Source organism: Ascaphus truei, chromosome 7 (assembly GCF_040206685.1).
Source record: "Ascaphus truei isolate aAscTru1 chromosome 7, aAscTru1.hap1, whole genome shotgun sequence".
Taxonomy (NCBI): Eukaryota; Metazoa; Chordata; class Amphibia; order Anura; family Ascaphidae; genus Ascaphus; species Ascaphus truei.
In genome coordinates, this window is record NC_134489.1 from 60,806,370 (window position 1) to 60,821,420 (window position 15,051).

A 15,051-nucleotide genomic window follows, 5' to 3' on the forward strand; every position below is an offset into this window, starting at 1 on the left:
CTACACTTCTCCAGGATGACTAAACGTACAGTTCTATAGTTTTTTCTGTTTGTGTTTTAGACCTCTTACTTCAAATTAGCGGTGGAAAAACTAAGCATGTCCTCAAAACCATCAGGTTTGTAATCTATTGTACAGGTTTTATATACTAATTTATACGATAATGTTACTGGCATCATGGTTGAGTTATGACTATAATTTTAGTGAACAGTGGGATTTTATTAGCACAATATGTGGGATCATTTTTTATAACAATATACCTGGCCTTCCATGATCAATTACCACATTTGTACTTGAGCTTAGTATTTTATGTCTGTTCATGAAGTTGTTATTCAGATGTAAAACTGAATGAATTTCATATTTAAATTGATTTAAAAAATCCAATCGGAACATTAAAGGTGGTTTTCTATAGCTTAATTACAAAAACAGTAATATTAGGGATCAAAATTGTGTTTTTAATAATTGTGAAAAGGAGAGATGGAGACCACACAGCCTAATGTGATGCCAAACCAAACATAGTGTGAGGGGAGGGGTGCTAGGGACTAAGGGGAAACAAACACACAAAGAGAGAGAATCCCTGTGAACAAGCACTCTTCCTCCAATGAAATACAATAATAAATTGTTTAATGTAGAAAGGAAAAACAAAAAAGTTAAAACATATTAGATGCGAGAGATACTACCCATCCTGTGCCAAGTGTAAATGGTACAGAGATACAAATGCCACGTGTAAATGGCACTGATTAGTGTTCCTGTCTACTATAGCAAAGGAATGGAAGCAGGCACACGGTCTTTCTAAAGGTGCAGTTTATTGTGCCATCAAAGGTCCAACGTTTCGGCAATAGATTGCCTTTATCAAGGAGAGGGCAATCTTGATAAAGGCAATCTATTGCCGAAATGTTGGACCTTTGGTGGCACAATAAACTGCACCTTTAGAAACACCGTGTGCCTGCTTCCATTCCTTTGCTCAAGAACCTCTGGGATGTCTGGACCTCCCTGGACACAGCGCACCGGCAGATAAGTACCCCCCTCCAGCACCTACCAGCGGTGTGCATCTGCTTCTATATGTGCCTGTCTACTATAGACCAGGGGCAGACATTGGTAACTTGCACAGGTCAGAATGTTGTACACTCTTAAATACCTAACCCTAAGAAGGGAATGTGAATCGCTGTATATGGTATAAAAATGTCACTGCATATAGTGACGTGGTAGTAATCTGCAGATCTAATTCTGATCCCTTACAGTGGTAAACCACCCACTTGGGCAAACAGCCTCATAGACCACTGGGTTGACCCACTAGTAGGGGAGAAAGATCATGTAGATAACCATAATGTAATGGGTTAAACACTGCTACCCCTCTTCATGCAGTAGCTTGCTGCGAACAACTAGGCACAGAACATATGCATAAGGCCGCGTCCATGGATAGTGCTTGCGGGCTGAGGCGCGCTTCCGCTCGGCACTGAGCCCCTACAGCCGCAATGAGAGCGGCTTTAGTAGGGGCTTGCCTACGCTTCCGCAAGTGCGCGGAAGCGTAGGTCTTAGGAAAATTTTAAATTTTACCGCTTGCCGGAGCGCAGGGCCGGTCACGTGAGCGGTTCGCCCAATGAGGGCGAACCAGCTCCGTGACGTTACTGGCCCGCCCCCGACACGCCCACGGACGGCGCGCTGTCTAAGGCCAGGGAAAGCACCCGCTTTCCCTCAGCCTCAGCGCGCCTCCGCCCGCCAGCAATAACCATGGCCGAGGCCTAAGAATGTGTGCTAGCACACGGGCTGGAACTCAGCACTGCCTCCCTGAATGTCACTCATAGATGGAGACAGTGGACCCCACCAATAAAGTAATGTTGTATAACACACAAACAACTAGCTAGTGGGTGCCTCCTGGGGCCCACAACTAAGTTTGACTGCCTCACACCATGCAAAAGCGGTACTCACAAGGGCTTATTGAACAAACAGGAAATCGGATGAATAGGAAAGACACCACAGCCTAGCTTATAAAAATTGCTTTCTTGAACAAATTAAAACATTTAATAAAACAAAATAATGTATATTTTCTTTATCAAGCATGGCTAGGTTGTATAGAACTTTACTGAAGACACATTAGAAGACTTTAAAGTAAAATTTAAATCACAAAATACTGACTAGTGCTCTCTCGTGTCTGATACTTTCTATTTTGTTAGAAGGAATCCAATTTGGAGGTCAAATTCCACCATCTCTCATTAGCATAAAGTTTTTAAAAAATTCAATCTATTAAACATCACCATTCTTGATTGAATTGGCTAGATCCTCAGAAGTCCATTAAATACTTAACGAGATGTTAACGTCTCGTTAAGTGCTAACAGGGATCTTCAAAGCTCCCTAACGTTGCATTAACTGCTGTTTTACAGGCAAGATGGCCTGTCGTTAACTTTAACGGCCTGCCGTTAACTTTAATGGATGCTTGTACTAATTATTTGCAAAAGAGGTGTGTACTACTTCAATGCATATCCCCAGCAGTCCTTTAAAGTTAATGCAGGAATTAAAGCATTTTTATTTAGGTCATGGCTATACCTGGCGTTGGGTGCTTGAAGCACATTATACCAGGTAGTAGAAAATTATTTGACCCTGTCCAGGTTTCTGAAGTGGGCCACTTTATATTTATTTATTTATTTATTTATAAAAATGTTTTACCAGGAAGTAATACATTGAGAGATACCTCTCGTTTTCAAGTATGTCTGGGCGCAGAGTTATAAAAAATACATGGTTACATTAAAAGAACAGAGGTTATACAGTGAATTCACAGGCATTTCATAGGACAGATAGAGTTGGAAAATTGGGTACAGGGGAAAAAGGGCATATGAGTTTCAGATAGAAATAGAGCAGCTTTAACATCTTTGGCTTCCTATATTTCCGTAGCAATATCGAAAGCCAAAGTGAATACCCTGCACTAAGCCAAAAAATGAAGCCAAGACCTGTGTATTAACCCCTTGGAAGCAATGAATACATGCATTATGCAACAATCCCCCTGCCCCCCCCATAAAGATGAGGGTGGCCTTCATCCCGGCTGGGATAAGTAATAAATGTATTTATTCAGAGTCAACATTGCTATCTAGTCTCCCATTGAGGGCATAGGTAGACCACAGTGACAATCATTGGATAACATTTTTTTTTAAAAATGTATTTATTTAAAATGTATTTGTTGTAATGCATTTGAAGGGCCAAAAGACCTATTAGCCAGATTTAGCTTATAGGGCTATTGCCAATTAGTCATGGGGCGTAGGAGGGAGTAGATGATTTGTAGGGCTTCTAATATTGCATAATTGTTTTTGTTTGTTTAATTCCAGAGGAAGCTGCTGTTGAGCCAAACAAAGAACGCCGGTCTTCTGCTAAGGTACTGTTTACCTACTATATGCAGGTGGTCCTCGCTGTCCAACGTTTCACTTTACGACGGATGGCATATCCGACGCTTAACAATGCAACACTGTGGGCTGTTATCCGACGCCTGAATGCGTTATCCGACGCTAACCGCCACTGATTAACATGGGACTCACTTTACAATGGTTTCACTATCCAACGCTACTTCCAGAAAGGATTCTGTTGGATAACCGAGGACTGCCTGTATTTTCTTTGTATCATAAATTCAATTGATGTGGTTTTTTTCTTTTTCTTCCTTGAAAATGTAAATTCAATTTCCAGTAAGAAAAAATTGTTAATATAGAAAATGTTCAGACTTCTTCAGTTTGAGCCAATGAGATAGAGTAACGGCAGCACTCCTATGGAGTAGGGTGTGGGGGAGGTCTCAAATGTAGACAGGAACTGAAGATTCTGCTTCATAGAGAGAGAGAGAGGTAGAAGCAGGATAATAGCGAGTCCCCAAATTACATGCAATCAGTATCCCACAAAGTGTAATGTAGTAAAGTATAGCTAACAAATTAGCAAGTATGTTGAGCTGGGTATAGAAACATATTTTTAATACACCACCAATATCCACACCTATCTCCTTGATCATAATAGCACGAGAGCTGTGCAGAAGCAGAGCGGCATAAAGGAACGGCTTGGGAGGTGCACACTGTAACTGGATGTCAGACACTGGTCAACGTCCGCTGTTACAGTGTGCACCTCCAAGCTGTTCCCCTGTGCAACTCTGCTCCTGCTCAGCTATTCTGCTATTATGATCTCCTGCCACTGCACGCCCGCTGTCTTATCTTCATTCACCTGCAGACTTGGGACTTGTCCTGCCGCCGCACTCCCGCACGCTGTCATCTTCAACCATCTGCAGACGTGGGACCTCTCCTGCCGCCACCGCCCTCTTCATCCACCGCTGACATGGGACCTCTCCTGAAACATGGTAAGGGATAAAGTAATTTTCCTCGATTGTAAGGGCCAAATCGATGGAGCGTCTTACAATTGATGGCGTCTTGCAATCGAGGAAATACGGTAAATTAAATGCAGGCGAATCGGCGAAGGCCTTTGTAAACTGCACTTACCTTGGCTCAGAAGACTTCTGGAGACTCGTCGCCATGGCAATGCGGCATCAAATGACGCCCAGAACACCAGAACCGAGGTAATTTCCTTTGGGGTACTTCTTGTTCTATACCCAGCTCAACATACTATACTTGCTAATTTGTTAGCTATACTTTACTACATTACACTTTCTGGGATACTGAGTGCATGTAATTTGGGGACTCGCTGTTATCCTGCTTCTACCTCTCTCTCTCTCTGAAGCAGAATCTTCAGTTCCAGGACATAAATGGTTGTTTATCAGAAAAAATATTTTCCTTTCTAAGATGTTGTTTATTCAATTTCATCATAAATCCTCGTAAATGTAAAATGAAATGTCGTTTTTTTTATTTTATTTTTTGTCTATATATACCATATTGGCCCGAATATAGTGCTAAGTTTTTTCCCTAAAAATGTCCTTCCGAAAATGGTACTCGTATTATATGCGCAGCCTTACACCTTTTATTTTTCATGTAGAACACCTTCAAAACTTTAGGGTTCTATTAGGTGCGAGGCCGTACTATATTCTGGCCAATACGGCATTATTCTTGGCATTGTAGTTTATGTTCAGGATCTCCTGATAAAACTTAAATTGGCACGCTACAAAAATTAGTTAACTATCCACTTTTAAGTATTTACATGTTTCTTTGTATACAATACTTTTTTCTCACCACTAAATACAGCTACTGACCCAAACAGTTGTACAGTTTTTTTTTTTCAATTGATATCCACATAAATGAATATACTTGGCATAGTGTGTACTATAGTATTAAAAAGGATTGAACATGAATAAGTTTGTGATTGTGTAGGTTAGAACCGTATTTGCAAAATAATGCTTATTAAAGCTGTGCTTTACTCTATGTATAAAAGGTGGAAACGATTTTGACATTCCCAGAAACGGTGTTGCAAAGGGATGCAAAAACAGCTCAGATGACTGAGAACATTTCAAATGTTACTGAAATATTACATGCACCTGTTACCTCAGGAGAAATGAAGAAAGATCAGGGAAAGCGTACAGCACCAGAAATTTTTGTTCAAGATTTTACTCTTTGTCCTGAAGACCAAACAAAGCCAGAACATGATAGTTTAATTGTAGGTAAACTCTTAAAGGAATCTGAGCAGAAGGAAGGATCCGTTCAACCTGTGAAGCAAACAATGTCTGGCTACATGGAAACAGTTGCTGAAGCACTATATGTAAGTAATTTTATTTGAAAAATTATCAGTGTTGCAGAAATGGTTAATCTAGCTTTCTTTTAATTCCATTACATTGAATTGAAGATCCACATAAATGAGTATAGTGTGTAGACTGCCTTGAGAAAGCTTGTAGCAAAACGTACGTCGGCATTAGGCGACGTCCCTTACCTATGATGTCACTCGGGTGAAGCGTCTGAGGCTAGGGCAGCTAGTAACCGAGCTTCCCGATTTAACCTTGTTTTTTAACCTTCTACTTTTCCGTTGCTTGGGGGTTCCAAGGTTAGCTTAAATATTGATCTAATACTACTATATATATACTGATATACGTATTATGAGCTAACTTACCTCTGCTGCAGACCTAGTCCGCTGCTCTCATTACCCTGCCAATAGTCATACTCTCCTATTCTCGCTCAGCTGACGGCGGCTCATCTACTTGAGGCTGGCACGGTGCCACTTTGATATATGCACTATGAGTTAAGGTACCCCCGCTGCATATTAACAGTATAATATATCTATATATATATATATATATATATATATATCTATCTATATATATATGAATATATGTTTTCTTCAAGCTAACAAACCTCCGCTGCAGACCTAGTCTGCTGTTTCGGCAGCACCACTAGGTTGCTAGGAGTCACACTCTCCTCTTTCGCTAGCCAACAGCGGCTCACCTACAGTACTTGGAGCCGGCACGGTACTACTTTAATCTAATACATATTGCCCGTTACTGAGGACTCTACAGACCCCACGGGGCTCCGGACCTCATCAAATCACCTACCGACCAGTTAATCCTAGCAGGAGGGATCTGCCTGCCACCCCAGTGGACTCTCTGGTCCGGTCCCATAGACCAGGGTGTATGAATAGATCGGAGGGCGGTAGCAATTATAAAGGGATTTCAAATCACCTTATATTAATCCAGACATATACCTTTATAGATATCACCAAGAGGGCTAGTATTTTTCTATACATCAGTCTCACAAAAATTTCGCCCGCTGACATAGGAGTAGCATCTATTGAATCTGCCACACACTGATTGTCTTGCAACAAAATTGAAACATTGGTAAAACTGACTACATGAAACATCCCCAGCAGAGAGTTCAGCAGTCGCAACATCAACATACCACTGATGTTGATACATTACCCAGGGAGTTATCCTGACTTCTGTTGTGTGACTAGATCTGCAGCAATATTTTAATACATTCGCTTGCTATACATTAGGTTCTTTTTGGGCTATTATGCGTTGGTTCATTTGCGGCTGCATTTACCACCCTTTATTTTATTTTTTGAGCACAGCTCATAATCAAGTTGCCTTTTAATTTTATCCACATTACTCTACTGTACATCCTTATTAACCAAGAGGACCCAAGTGCTCTCAGTGGGGACTTCTTTCCCTTATAGTTAGTGTGTTCCAGTGGAGTAGTTAGATATTCACGGGCCCCCAGGCAAAAAAAAATTCAGCGCCCCATTAATATTAATACTGACTGCAGTGTTTTCTCCCTCCCCCATCCTCTCCCATCATCCCTCCTCATCTCTCCCCATCCCTCGCCCTCATCATCTCTACCCCTCATCCTCTCCCCCTCCTCATGATCTCTCCCCCTCCCCATGATCTCTCCCCCTCCCCATCTCCTCTCTCTTCCAGCTCCCCCCCCCCCATCTCTCTCGTCCCTCTCCCTCTGTAAGGATTCTGCTCGATCCGTGCCAGGTTTTGCTGCGGTTTGGGTTTTCCAAGTCACCTACGCTTTCTGCTCACTGTGGCCATTTTGGGTACTGGCAGCCTGGTATATAAGGCTTCAGTTCCTAGTGGGAGTCGCCGAGTAAAGTTCTAACATTTGCAGCTTCTTTATCTTTGCAGTCACGCTTTACCCTTTTTGATTCCCCTGTTGCTGACCCCGGACCGTGAGCCCGACCTCACTGCTTTCTGCCTGCCCTGACCTCTGCAACTCAGCCGCCAGCCCTGACCCCTGCCTGCTTACCGAGTACGATAATCTTACAGGATGCTGTCCCTGGGCTCTGGTCGGTTTATTAGAATCCCTACCTCAGACCTGCGGGTCCACTTCCTGACTTGAGACGAGCACCGTCACCCCCCCTCCTCTCTTCCCTCCCACCTCCTCTCTCTTCCCTCCCACCTCCTCTCTCTTCCCTCCCCCCTCCTCTCTCTTCCCTCCCCCCTCCTCTCTCTTCCCTCCCCCCCTCCTCTCTCTTCCCTCCCCCCCTCCTCTCTCTTCCCTCCCCCCCTCCTCTCTCTTCCCTCCCCCCCTCCTCTCTCTTCCCTCCCTCCTCTCTCTTCCCTCCCCCCTCCTCTCTCTTCCCTCCCCCCCTCTTTCTTCCCTCCCCCCTCCTCTCTCTTCCCTCCCCCCTCCTCTCTCTTCCCTCCCCCCCTCCTCTCTCTTCCCTCCCCCTCCTCTCTCTTCCCTCCCCCCTCCTCTCTCTTCCCTCCCCCCTCCTCTCTCTTCCCTCCCCCTCCTCTCTCTTCCCTCCCCCTCCTCTCTCTTCCCTCCCCCCCTCTCTCTTCCCTCCCCCCCTCTCTCTTCCATCCCCCCCTCTCTCTTCCCTCCCCCCCTCCTCTCTCTTCCCTCCCCCCCTCTATCTCTTCCCTCCCCCCTCCTCTCTCTTCCCTCCCCCCTCCTCTCTCTTCCCTCCCCCCCTCCTCTCTCTTCCCTCCCCCCCTCCTCTCTCTTCCCTCCCTCCTCTCTCTTCCCTCCCGCATTCTCTCTTCCCTCCCCCCCTCCTCTCTTCCCTCCCCCCTCCTCTCTTCCCTCCCCCTTCTCTCTTCCCTCCCCCCTCCTCTCTCTTCCCTCCCCCTCCTCTCTCTTCCCTCCCCCCTCCTCTCTTCCCCCCCTCTTCTCTTCCCCCCCACTTCTCTTCCTTCTCCCTCCCCCACTCCTCTCTTCCCTCTCCCCCACTCCTCTCTTCCCTCTCCCCCACTCCTCTCTTCCCTCTCCCCCACTCCTCTCTTCCCTCTCCCTCCTCTCTTCCCTCTCCCTCCTCCTCTCTTCCCTCTCCCCCACTCCTCTCTTCCCTCTCCCCCCTTCTTTCTTCCCTCTCCCCCTTCTCTCTTCCATCTCCCCCTCCTCTCTTCCCTCTCCCCCTCCTCTCTTCCCTTTCCCACCTCCTCTCTTCCCTCTCCCCCCTCCTCTCTTCCCTCTCCCCCCTCCTCTCTTCCCTCTTCCCCCTCCCTTCCCCCATCCTCTCTCCCCTCCCTTCCCCCCATCCTCTCTCCCCTCCCTTCCCCCCCATCCTCTCTCCCCTCCCTTCCCCCCCATCCTCTCTCCCCTCCCTTCCCCCCCATCCTCTCTCCCCCCTCCCTTCCCCCCCATCCTCTCTCCTCCCTCCCCTCTCCCCCACTCCTCCCTCCCCCACTCCTCTCTCCCCTCTCCCCCACTCCTCTCTTCCCTCTCCCCCATTCCTCTCTCCCCTCTCCCCCATTCCTCTCTCCCCTCTCCCCCACTCCTCTCTCCCCTCTCCCCCACTCCTCTCTCCCCTCTCCCCTACTCCTCTCTTCCCTCTCCCCCCTCCTCTCTTCCCTCTCTCCTCCTCTCTTCCCTCTCCCCCCTCCTCTCTTCCCTCTCCCCCCTCCTCTCTTCCCTCTCCCCCCTCCTCTCTTCCCTCTCCCCCCTCCTCTCTTCCCTCTCCCCCTCCTCTCTTCCCTCGTCCCCCTCCTCTCTTCCTTCTTCCCCCTCCTCTCTCCCCTCTTCCCCCCATCCTCTCTCTCCTCCCTTCCCCCCCCATCCTCTCTCCCCTCCCTTCCCCCCATCCTCTCTCTCCCCTCTCTTCCCCCCCATCCTCTCTCTCCCCTCCCTTCCCCCCCATCCTCTTCCCCCCCATCCTCTTCCCCCCCATCCTCCCCCCCCCCTCGCTTCCCCCCCATCCTCTCTCCCCTCTCTTCCCCCCCATCCTCTCTATACTCTCTAAAAAAAATCACTAAATATACAACATATACATGCACATAATGCAAGAAACACACATGCATTACAAATACACACACTTACCAACACAGATACACAGAACCGGGAGATGTAGAGAGGAGCAGCTTTGGAGAGCTCTGCAGCGCCACCTGCTGCCCGAAAGTGGTTAAGCAGCCAGACCGCTCTCCTCCCTCCCTCCTACTGTCTACAGCTGTTCTGTGATCAGCTCCGCACTGCGCAGCCGACATCTTCCGCTCTCCTCCTATCTGCTCAAGCCTGTCTCTATCTGAAGAGAGACAGATGGGCCGCCGACAAAGGGGGGGGGGGGAGAGCGGACCCCCCAAGAGCATGGGCCCCCCCAAGAGCACGGGCCTCCGGGCTTTAGCTTGGCCTCTGGTGTGGTGTACTATAGTATTAAAAAGGATACATTTGTGATTGTGTTGATTAGAACCGTATTTGCAAAATAATGCTTATTAAAGCTGTGCTTTACTTTATGTATAAAAGGTGGAAACGATTTTGAAAATTGCAGAAACGGTGTTGCCGAGTGAGCAAAGTGATGAAAAAACAGCTCAGAAGACTGAGAACATTTCAAATGCCACTGAAATATTACATGCACCTGTTACCTCCGCAGAAATGAAGACATATCAGGGAAAGCGTACAGCACCAAAAATTCTTGTTCAAGATTTTACTCTTTGTCCTGAAGACCAAACAAAGCCAGAACATGATAGTTTAATTGTAGGTAAACTCTTAAAGGAATCTGAGCAGAAGGAAGGATCCGTTCAACCTGTGAAGCAAACAAGGTCTGGCTACATGGAAACAGTTGCTGAAGCACTATATGTAAGTCATTTTATTTGAAAAATTATCAGTGTTGCAGAAATGGTTAGTGTAATGGTTACACTACCTTTGTTTTAATTGCACTAAATAGAATTGAAGACCCACTGAAGCGAGTGTGAAAGCGTAGAAATAAAATCAATGAGTCAAGGGTTCAAAGTATCAAAGTGAGTTTATCTGCACCGAGGTACAAGTGAGAGAGAATTCAAGAATGAACTCATGCCTCTGAAAACATATTGCTTGGTATCACATTCTTATACATTTCAAAATGAGTAATACGCCCCTTAAGGGGGCTGGCTTAGAGATAAATAACAATATGATGACTTATACAAAAATGCTTATGTAACGGTTTTTCTGGACCGGTCGGTCCCACCCAATCTCACATTAGCCCCTGTGGTCTAACCAGTCCCCATTACATGGACGTGTCTGGTGGTGCACCTGTTGGCTACAGGACTCCTGAGTCTCCCGCATGATGTTGGTATGGGGAATGTCAGCCAGACAGGCAGCTGAGGTAGTGTGATTGAGTCCTACCTACATACAGTTCAGCGCCTCCACCTCATCAGGATCTCTGCGTCCGCAAGGAGATGGTTCTGATGAGGACCTCCTCCGTGGTGCCTTCCTCTGTGGAGTAACTTCACACTCACACACGAGGGTTCTTGTGAATAAGGGCATCTTTATTGATGGTTCAGGCAACTGCCCCTCGCAGCAGTCAGCTCAGCCGCTCATTCTTTTACAGCACTCTCCTTCAGAAGAATCTGCCCTCCCAATGGAGTTGGATCACCTCTCCCCTCAGGGAGATCACCACCTGTGCCAGGTCCCTGAACACAGTGTAGGCACTCTCTGGCCTGTCAGCTTTACTGCTCACCATAGAACCACTCTCTTGAACTTGAACCATACAGATTAACACCTAACTTTGGGCAGTGCTGTGTCTTATATAACAAAGGGAATAGCTCCACCTCCTGTGTCACTAACAATGGACACAAGGTGTGTTACCACTCCCCTGATGTACATATGACACCTCACCAGGATGTGAGGGCAAACCTCCATGATTGATGCTGGCAATCCTGCATATTTACCAGGCTTACTGCCAGCATGAGAGAGAACTGTATACCATTTTTTAAACATGGCTACATTTATTAATACATAAATATGCTTCACATGTTATATTCTTATCCTATATATTACCATAATGTGGGCCCCTTAACCTTCTGACTTTAAGGAGTAACCCTATTTAGCCCTCTGTGTGTACTATATCTGTCAGATAACAGAACCTAAGGTCAGCAGAAATGTCTAAAGCAGGAAAAACCTCTTACGAATGCAATTTCAATTTCTTTCATGACTCTTAGGAATTATACAAGGGCGAGTTACATCTAGGAGCGATACTCTGCAGGATATCAATCATTCACAGATCATACACAAATATACATACATTCAAACACTCAAAATGGCTACTGCGCCAAAATGGAGGTGATGATAGTCTGTCTTCATATAGCCTGAGCCACACACATTATCTCAATCTTCACACGAGATTGTTCCGTTCTTGTTGGCTGGAGTTCCCCTGCGCAGGAGACCTGGAATAATAAAGCCCTGGAACAAAAGTAGGGAACGGGTGTCAGTCAGTATACAGTATGTTGCACATCAGAGCCATTTTTCTTTCATGGTGTCTGGTATGATGTCACAGGCACCCATTTGTATAATCCTGAAGGTGCCAGGAAATTGCACAACTATATCAGGTGGGGCTGTAAGTGTAACTGGAGGAGTTAGGAAGGATGTCCAAGTGGCAGCTGACGGAGAAACTCTGGTAATATTACTGCTTTTAAAGCTGGTGAATCCCAGTGTTATCCCTCCTTGTGACCTTTAGCAAGTCATAATCTCCCTGTGCCTGAGGCACCAAAAATTAGATTGCAACTCAATAGGGCGGGGACTCGTGCCTGCAAAATATGTACAGTGCTACGTACACAGTCTTTGCTGTATAGGGAAATAATACTGCTACTGTCCTATTCTGGCGATCTACATTCAGGTTTATAAAATAAGTAGCCCTGTCTAAATTGGAAGACGCCTTACAGCCAATTGACTTAAATGGGTTGCAAGGTGTCTTCCAGTGCGGGAAGGTGTCTGTTTGTATTAAACTCCTTAGTAAACATAACCATTAACTTTTAGAGGAGAAATACAAGCCGGCTCATGTTTTTGCAAATATTTTAAACATTTTTTTTTAAATACAGGATTTAAGCAGGGGGTCTCAGGAGCTGAACCCTATTCATTTCAGCCTTGGGGACCCCTCCGAAGTAGGTGCCGGTAGCCACTCCGGCTGAGCAAGCTGGGCTTTAAAGTTTAAAGCTCCAGCATCACATAGGCCAATAAGAAGCTGCACTGTTGATGTTACAGCTTCCTATTGGCATGCAAGGGCGTGAGATCTTTAAACAGCGGCCATTACGTGATCCCTGGCAGCTGAGAAGAGCAGCTACTTCGAAGGTATGTATCTCCGGAAGCAGGGGGTCCCCAGAGCTCAAATGAATGGGGTTCAGTTCTGGAGACCCCGTGCTTCAATTCTATAAAATTGCAAAAACATTCACCGGCTTGCTTTGCCGCTTTAAAAGGTGGATATTAACCAGATTTCCAGAAATGTAGCTCTGGTATACTTTTTTCAGATGGCTTTACTAAACAATCACAGCTGTCATTGTTTAAAGAAGTTTCATTCAGTTTCACACGATTGTACGTACATCTCTTTATTATTATTATTACAGTCATACACTTTGCTCCTTATTATTTCTTATACGGACACTTATGAGTTTGTCACATAGCACAGTACAAATTAGTCTTCTCAACTATGCACATCACAAAATATAATTGTGTTTTTGTTTGTACTACAGAAACCTGTTCCTGTAAGGATTGCTGAAAAACCGCCAGCTTCAGAAAACAAGTACACATTAAACCAAGATGTCAGCAGGGTTGTGGAAGTGGTTCATAGTGTGCCAATAATTCAATGTTCAGAAGTCCCAATAAATACTACTGGTATAGAGGCCTATAAAAGTGTACATGCACTTTGTGATTTGAAGTTTCCACAAACAGCACTCACAAGTAGAGAAATGTCTAAAACAAATATCCAACTACTACCTAAAATAACCAATACACATTTATATGGGGACATTACAGAACCCCGAGCTGGTAGAGATCATCCAAGTATGTCAATCACTCAACTTTCACAACCAGTTGAGCCTATGGTTCATTTTGAGAATTTCTCCTGTCATATGTTTCTTGAAAAAATGGATAGTTCTCAAGCTTGTAAAGAATCTCTGGCCCATCTTGAAAAAATACTGGAATGCAATGAATCAGATGTCTCCCAAGTGGAAGAAACGCCAAGGACATTTTCTATTGAAAACTGGAGAGAGCCGACATCTGAGAAACTAACTTCTTCCATTAAGAAATTAAAAGTTCCTCTGGAAAATAGGGATTGTCTCCGTAAACTCGAATCATCTAAAGCTCCTGTGCTTTCCACTTTTTCAACATCTGAGAAAGAACCACAGTTACAAAAAATTGTTAATGAAGAGAAAAAGGGAAAAAAGCAAGGCGTTAAGATTCACAAAATGTGTCCCACTCTAGGACAGGCAGTACCACAAATGGAAGAGCAGTGTGAAAATATTTGTTCAGAGATGGTGAAAGAAGTTTTGAGGAAAACATCCAGTTCAGTTAGACTTTCACCAAAAGAAAAACTGAAAGACAGAGCTGTTGTTGAATTTGGAGAACAGCATAATTCAATTTTGGAAGAGCAGTGCCAGAGGAAGAAAGAAGGGATAGAAGAGACATGTGACAGAAGGCTAAACAACCTTTTTTATCTTGGAAGCCACAAAGTGATGAATGAATCTGCAAAAAAGCTGCCAGAATCATGGGTCCAGCAGCAGGCTGTAAAACTGCAGCGTGAAAAAAAAGGAACAAATAACTCTATAGCTAGCTCTATAGTAAGTTGTTGTGTAATATATCGACTTTTGTTTTATTTTCCATGATGTAGTAGTTTCAATTTAGACACTCTTGCGGTGTAGGACTTTTGGCCAAACCAGTGCTTTTCCGCCACGCGCCTCACCATCGGGACACCTCACTGCAGGCAAGTGAGGTGTCGGGGAAGCAGGACAAAGGCATTAAAAAATGATATGCATGCGTGCGTAAGTCAGGTCGGCGTGCATGGTCGGAACATTTTAAAATGGCGTCATGACTTAGCTGCGCATATCCCACACCACCATAGATGCTATTTCTAAATGTTGCACATGCATGCCGACGTACCTACATATGCGTGCCGACTTTGGAACACAGGGACTTTGGAACACAGGAAATAGTTGGTGGGAAATGGTAACATGCTGGTGCATATTTAGTGCGGGAAACCTTTCCTGTGCCGCCTTTTTAAAAATATATATATATATATATTTCCAGCGCTAAATGCAAATGACCATTTCCCGACAACTATTTTCTGCATTCCAAAGTAGGGGGACAGGAGACACAAGGGGGGGGGGGGGTGTTCAAGAGACATGAGGCCAAGGGAGACAAATGGGGGAGAGGTGTAATACATTTGACTAAAGACAATTTATTCAAACATTATTAGTTGTATTTGTTAAATATATGTATATATGTACAGAAATAATTACGCACATCAGAG

At 45.1% G+C, this 15,051-nt stretch overlaps 1 protein-coding gene across 9 annotated transcripts in view; it reads left to right on the top strand.

The window, feature by feature from the left end:
* CATSPERT (catsper channel auxiliary subunit tau) overlaps positions 1 to 15,051 on the top strand; it is a 46,855-nt gene that overhangs the window by 21,216 nt on the left and 10,588 nt on the right. For 8 of the 9 annotated variants that reach the window (XR_012802661.1, XM_075608634.1, XM_075608628.1 and 5 more), the window contains 5 exons: positions 61 to 115; positions 3,315 to 3,361; positions 5,341 to 5,664; positions 10,080 to 10,412; positions 13,277 to 14,362. Coding sequence is in view for 8 of the 9 variants with exons in the window: in XM_075608634.1 (XP_075464749.1) it covers positions 61 to 115; positions 3,315 to 3,361; positions 5,341 to 5,664; positions 10,080 to 10,412; positions 13,277 to 14,362 (1,845 nt within the window). In the remaining variant the exon portion in view is untranslated. The remainder of the gene's footprint in view (positions 1 to 60; positions 116 to 3,314; positions 3,362 to 5,340; positions 5,665 to 10,079; positions 10,413 to 13,276; positions 14,363 to 15,051) is intronic. The other variant, XM_075608635.1, reaches the window with a different exon arrangement.